The sequence below is a fragment of the Ceratina calcarata genome, unplaced genomic scaffold (genome assembly GCF_001652005.2).
Source record: "Ceratina calcarata isolate Rehan_Ccalc_2016 unplaced genomic scaffold, ASM165200v1 scaffold140, whole genome shotgun sequence".
Lineage (NCBI taxonomy): Eukaryota > Metazoa > Arthropoda > Insecta > Hymenoptera > Apidae > Ceratina > Ceratina calcarata.
Genome location: NW_017135119.1, coordinates 332,321 through 339,714, shown reverse-complemented (window position 1 = coordinate 339,714; position 7,394 = coordinate 332,321). Strand labels below are relative to the sequence as shown.

Sequence of the window (7,394 nt, the reverse complement as noted above, 5' to 3'; positions counted from 1 at the left end):
CTGCTTGGAATTTGGAAAAATAATCAAATAGTTGTATACTTACTTAACTATTAGAACTTCTAATCTAAATGTTAGTTCACTTTTAAGCATTTTGTGAATTAAAATAACGCATGACGGTCATGAAGTCCAATAAAACAAAACGAATCGAACGAAACATAAACTTTAAGATGCAATCGTTTATGTAATATGAATATTTAGATTTGTAGTATATTTTACAGGGTGCAGACGTTTTTAATAGAAAAAACGCTCGTCACGATGTCTCGTCTACGTTATTTTTATTTGGTCGAATAATTATTATCCAGTTTATTCTCAGGTGTTTCGGCAGATTGTTAATTGTTAGTTTTATTGGTAATCGTTTATAACTCGTATCATATAAAATATCCTTAGAAAAGCGTAACGATATTAGTTAATGTTAGTTCTTAAGAAGCTTTATCGGACGACCTACGGCCATACAACGAGATCTAGTCTTTTAAATCACAGCTCTTACGTGTCTAAAAGTTAGTTTGAGAACTGAAGTTTTTGGTCATATTTACAAAGATAAACGGAAATTCGTAATCACAAATTTAGTTGAAAAAAACGACCGAACATTCAAATCATGTATGTTTCATTTACAATCATGCAATAATGAAGACCATTAATTTTAATGTCTAGGAAGAAGCGAAATGCAAATATGTATATATATATGTATATATAGATATGTATTTAGGTATAAAATTTTCAAGATGTTTCATCGCGTGGGCGTGATTAAAGAGAATGAGAGGTAACAATTAAGATACTTAGAGTAGCTTTGAACCAAAAAAGAAATACATTTTACCTGATCTGCGCTTGGACTCCTTGCTTTGTCGTCGTTGTCCCGTTTCGAATCGTCCTGACGTTTCGGGCTGCGTAGCACACGTTGACACGGGTCGATGTTACCACCGATGTCCGCCGTGTTCAACACAATTAATGATATCTTCTGCACAATATCAATTATCACTATACCGGTCTCGTTCCCGTAAGCCATCCTGAAATTCGAATTCAAATCGTTCCTGCTTAAAACACAGTAAATTAATTCTTGATTTCTAAAGCTGTGACACAATAGCAAGAAGGATTCCATATTAAGGTCGAATCAGTAAAATAAATCAAGATTTGAACAAATATTTTCCTTTATAAATGAAGATCGTATGAACGGGACAAATGTTTTCCTGAACATTTCAAAATGAATCTTTGCTCTCACATGAACATATACTTTTGTAAATAAAATTCCTCCAATCAATTGAAATACTTACAGACCATAAGAGGAGTTTAAGCTGAGAGCAGTTATATTTTCAGCTTGTTCTCCAGTAGGGGCTACGGTCAGGCAGATCAAGGTTGCCTGAAAACCTGCAGCCCTTTTGTGTAAACCGGTCTTAACTGTAAGCGACTGATTCGTCTCGTTATTTTTTGATTCGCCAGTTCCCGACGTGTTACCAGCTGGAGAATCATGATCGGATGAGCTCTCGACTTCTTTCCCAGACTCACCCGATAGCGATACCTCCAATGTCTGTAGTAAACGTCAGTGATCAATATCGCTAACTTAATTAACAACCATTACACATTGACATTAATATCTATACTATAAATGTTCTTTAAATAAATATGCAATTCACAATATAAAAGTCTGATTAAGAAAGATAAGTTGATAAACCCTTTTCAGCGATCTATAGATAATTATTAATTACCACAGAATTGAATTTAAACAATGCTATAATTACAATAATTTAATCAAAAGCTCGACGAAACAAAATTACGTATTAAAGATGTCTCGTTTAAATTTTTGCAATAAATAATTAGATATTCTCGAAACTCGTTGTTTAAAAACTATATTTCCAATAACTTCGCTTATGCACGCTTTTATGAAAGTGCAGTTACTTACCATTATTTCCGACATGCTCTCAACTTTTTTGAATTTAAATAAAACAACGTGTCTTCCGCTTCCGGCGATCGCTAATTTCCGACTTTCGGGACAAAGGAAGATGAGCTGTATCGCTAATGGGTCTTCCTCCGAGTCTATACTACGCGTTCTACCTTTCTCGAAAAGTTTTGCCGTCTTCAATTTATAAAGAACTTGTAACGTGCCCGCCGACGCATCCCAAAACTTTATACTGCCATCAGCGTGACTAAAGATATTAAAATTATAACTTATTCACTTTCTTCCTTCAGTTCTCGCGTCGACGATATTCAGCAGGATTTTAATACAAAATAAAACAGTTTAACAAATAGATTTTAGATAGAAATTGTTTTTGTCATTTAAGCATTTTCGATGTGCATCCAGATTTCAATATTTTTCACACGTTCATACATTTCTTTATATTTTCGATTTTCTATAAATTATTTGGAGCTTAAGTACTCACCCGGTCAAAATAATTTCATTGTAACTGCTAGAACTTGAGCTCCACTCGCCGCCGGATATCGGCCAATCCCTTTCACTGAACCCTGTTTTTTTTTGGGACTTGGATCCTACTGAGTAAAAAGCTGGCACTAGATCCGAGGGACAGTCCGCGAAGTACGCGCAGCACGTCACCGGCGATTCGTGTATGTCCATCGGATACGGATTTTCAAAACACGGAAATCCGGATGTTAATAAATCTATCACAACCAAGTCGTTTTGTAGTAAAACCACAACAGCATATGGATCCTGATAATCTGTAAGGAACAATACATACATAATCGATTTTTCCAATAATATGAATCCTAAATAAATAAAAATTAAAATAAATTTCCAATAATAATCCAAATTCTATGTGCAGTTGCAATGATTCGCGAATTTGTTCATATGGAAATATGTATATTCAATTCTGTACGATGAGAGAACTGACAGAGTATCGTAGTACGAGGAGATGTAATTGATTGAAGAAAGGATTTATTCGCGTACCACTGTTCCATGGGCTTTCGCATAGTGTTATGAAATCTATCACATTGTGCTCCATCTCCAACACAGTGGTGGTCTTCCCATGTATCACCGTTATGCTTGGAGTTCGTCCAGTTGTATCGCACGCCAGACCACCGGAAAATATAATGTACGCCTCCCTAAATTAAGGACCACGTTTAAACATGAAATACGATAACGACTTTAAATACAGATCTCCATCAAATTAGAATTTTAAATTTACGTTCTAATTAAGGGATTTATAAATATTCTCGGAGATCGCTGAACGAATTTAACATTTTTAACAATCATGTTAATTAGATTTTTCGTAATAAAGTGGCAATAAAAATGTATGATCATCTGGATTAATATTTTAAGGGTGCAGTTTAAATTATGTCTCACCCTGATCTCGAGAGCTTCCATTCAACCTTTTGTATCGGTTTACAAGGTTCCGGCTCACCATCTTTAGTCGTTTTCGCTATAAAAGACACGTGAATATAAAGACATGCGTTCAAATTCAAATACAAATTACTTCGGTATCCTTTTTACATTAAATTTAGATATCACGTATGAATGAACTATGATAGACTATCGAATGATAGTGCAATGCCGGTCGTAGTCGAGCATTCTTGCATTATGTAAATTAAATCAGAGATCGAAGGATACTCCTTACCGTGCGGATGCGTGACATTTGCCGGCTTCACTTGGCGCACCGTCCAAGTTATTAGAGAGCCATCGGTGTGACTAGACATAAATTGTTTCCCCTCGTGATGCCACGATACTGATTTCAACGGTACATCGGTTTGGCATCTGTAATCGGCATTCTTCAATTTTAAATCCCAGAAAACCATCTGGCCAGACTCGTATCCTATCAGCATCTGGAAACAGAGGTTGAAAGCGTGGTAAAAACGTACACCGAGCAAGAGGAACGTTCAAACTGTAAACAGCTATTCTAAGAAGAATGTGTGTTACATGTGAATATTTTTAATAATAAAACGTAACTCTGTAAATACACTGATATATAGTTTTATAATACAAATTACGTACATACAACAGAAACAAATATATATATAGATATATATATTATATATATGAGAATGTAGGTGCAAGATGGGTCATAAAATTGATTTTTTTTTCAAATTATTTCAAGTACTGCGACTAACTCTTTGGGACCGTGTAACGAGATTGTAGATAATTATGAATCGTAACATGAACGGTTCGTAGATGTCTGATATAATTATATATGCTCGATAAATGTTACTGCAGATGCTTCCGTATCGTTTATCTACGCATTTCATGATAGCTTGTACAATAATAATTGGGCATGACTATGTGACTTCTGAATAAATCGACTCTTCTATGATTTATCAATTTCTTTTGCCTAAGAAGCGATTGAATTAGAAATCTCAATGTATGCTTATTCAGAGATGCAAAACGGATTAATTACATAAATACGAATCAAATGTTAAATCGTTTAATAAAACCGTGATCGAATTCATCAGTTTTCCCAATACAATTATTTTAATAACGACGGTAACTAAAACGAACGGAAAATACATTCCTACATCGTTTAATACTGCACGCGGAGATTTATTATTTATGTACACAAGTGCACGCGCGATTTTGAAATGTACATATGACAACGCGTACGCGCAGAGAATTTAAGAGAGGAATTCTTAAACAATATTACTGTATTCGGATTAAAAATGCATGAATCTATCTATAATTTATAGGATTATAGATAAAATAGGAGATTTTACATAAAAGTGAATACGTAGAGTAAATCTATTTTCGTACGAAGGTTCTCGACGCCAAGCAAATCGATATTGAAAAATAATAGCATAAAATAATTTTCGCGAAAGTATTCCAACACGTATTATGTGTAGACGATTGTTATAAATAAATTACTATGTAACGGCCAGAGTAACTATTGGCGTTTTACAATATTTCATATTTAAATACTGATTAATAAACGTACATTAAGTATACTAACTTCTGCATCGACACTTTCATGTTTTCATTTTCATATTTAGTGCTATGTATATAAAATCTAATAGATTGTTTAAAATATTTGCATACATGTATCTTTATACTCGCTAAGAAACGTAAATAAATAGGATACTCGTGAAATACTATACACTTACCATAGGTACGTTAAAGTATTTATACAGGGTGGAATATTTAAATAGAAACGCTTAACTGTTGTCAAACACAAATAACATAATAATGTGTAAATTTTCTATCATTTTTCCATAAGGGCTTAACTAACAAACGGATTGAAACTATATTTATGTGAAATATTCGATATTTCGCTTTAAGTATTTAAAAACACATAAGTGATATCTATCTCCTATTTACTAACGTAAACTTTTGTATAGTATATAAGGTTTTCGTAATAAACGCTCGAATACTTTCGTCAACCAATGTTATATATTATTTATTTACACAAAGAATATAATCAATACAAGTATTTCAGGATTACTATTAAATTCATTTGCAAGTGTAAAGAATTATAGCATCTCTTGCCTCAATAAAAAAAAAAATTGGTGTCGAGAGATGTAGTGGTAATGTATAATAAAATAATGAGAAAACAACAGATATGTACACGGTTTAGTAGTAGTAAAATTTATCTTGTTTTATTAAAGAGATCTGCACGAGGAGGATACGTTCGCAGTTCGTGTCAGATATTTTATTTACTTTAATTGCGCAGCGTTGGAAGTATTCAGAAAATGAGAATAGAAGCAGTTGGGTTGGTGAGAGGATGTACGTATACATAGCAATGCTTCTCAAGTGTGGAGAGTTAGTATAAAATTGAATTCGGTGGTTACCAACACATTTCATTAAATCGAAAACAATCCCGTGGCCCGAATTCCAACACCAAAATACAAGGACCGGCCTAAGGCACGTGACACGTACTTTACATACACATATTAAACTGACATCGATAATAACTTTATACACATATATTAATGACGAGTTTGTGTAGAATGTATAAAAAGATGAGTGATTATGATTGCAAGATAACATTTTTTTTAATTAAGCTGTTAATAAGTTCTGACGCACCGTCACTATGCTCCTGTCGAGACGACGAAACAGTAATGGGGATTGCAATTTGTTAACAACCGAGGCAGAGGGAGGTGAAATTTTTCATAGACAGTAAAATATATTTTTTATGCATCGTAAATGGTCGGCAAAGGAACGTGTAACAAAATCTACATAAATCTGTACGAGAAAATTGAAGAACTCGATTTTTTATTACAACTATTTTAACATTTGACAATGACCCCATTACTTTTCCATCCGTGTAACGTATATGTATGTATTAGTAACAAATCAAACGATGCGTTCTCCTTTGTATTGGAAATAAATAGTTTCTGTTAAATCCTTTTATGTACATGTACGACAATTATATAGCATGCACGCATGCACACACACAACATGCAAGCACACACTTCTGAGACATCTTTTTTTTTCTCCGTTGCCATAAACACCTTGCGATAGGTTTTCAGAAGAGATGTTAGAATGAATCCTGAGAATCCTGAACATCGATGATCACGTAATCTCGCATATAGCACGACGTTAATATATGTATTAAAAGAAAAGAAAAAAATATATATATATATGTAAGGTATGTATGACGTCATGTGGTAAGGATGGAGAATAATGCAAAATAAAACGTACTCAAAAACACGCGTACCTTGCTCAAATCTAAAGGATTATCACTCAAGTGTACTACAGCACCAGGATGGGTCTTTCTAGATCTGGAAAATATATATACATATATTATATACGTGTGCGTGTGTGAGCGCGCGCGCGCATATATGTACCTACTTGTAATAGCTTGTAAAGTATATTGTAAATGTTAGTGTACGTCGACAGTGTTTAAATGTATGTCTGTATCGCATCGCATTCGTATAAGTTATCTATGTATGTATGTATGTACGCCTACGTGTATGCTCATTGCATAAAACTAGTTTACACACGCGCTCGTCATTTCCTACAAACGTTCAAGTAACGAAATTCCACTAGTTATCAACGGGACGCTGACATTTGCCATATAAGTAATTATTTTTTCATCTCGTTCAACTTCTTCAATTTCGATTCACTTATTTTGCTATTATTATTCACCGTACGTATAATGGCATTAAAAGTAAAGTAAACTGAAAAACGGTTGCACAAAATACGATAAAAGCTGTGCTTGTGCGTAATGCGGAACACGTATTTAATCAAATGTCACTTCATAAAATCATCAAACAATATTTTTGACAGAAAGCAGAGGAATTTGTGATTATAATCAGTATTATTACATTTGCTTCAAGATCATATTCTATTTGATTGTCACTCGCAAAAGGAAATTGCAGATAAATGGAGTTTAATTAAATTTTATTCTTGCATCTCATATTTGCAATCCTGCAAAAAATACTTCACTCTTTTCACGTGCAGGTAAAATAGCTATGAAGAACAGAGGAGATTAATAATAATAGACGAAAATCGTGATTAAATATTG

The 7,394-nt window shown here is 33.6% G+C and overlaps 1 protein-coding gene across 11 annotated transcripts in view; it reads right to left on the bottom strand.

Annotated features, from left to right (window-relative positions):
• The window catches only part of Tomosyn (syntaxin-binding protein tomosyn), a 57,870-nt gene that overhangs the window by 27,652 nt on the left and 22,824 nt on the right, over positions 1-7,394 (bottom strand). For 10 of the 11 annotated variants that reach the window (XM_026817976.1, XM_026817991.1, XM_026817978.1 and 7 more), the window contains exons 5-12: positions 6,585-6,648; positions 3,561-3,765; positions 3,290-3,365; positions 2,894-3,048; positions 2,373-2,664; positions 1,895-2,138; positions 1,269-1,522; positions 815-1,004 (exon numbers count right to left, since the gene is read on the bottom strand). In XM_026817976.1, coding sequence (XP_026673777.1) covers positions 815-1,004; positions 1,269-1,522; positions 1,895-2,138; positions 2,373-2,664; positions 2,894-3,048; positions 3,290-3,365; positions 3,561-3,765; positions 6,585-6,648 — 1,480 coding nt within the window. The remainder of the gene's footprint in view (positions 1-814; positions 1,005-1,268; positions 1,523-1,894; positions 2,139-2,372; positions 2,665-2,893; positions 3,049-3,289; positions 3,366-3,560; positions 3,766-6,584; positions 6,649-7,394) is intronic. The other variant, XM_026817998.1, reaches the window with a different exon arrangement.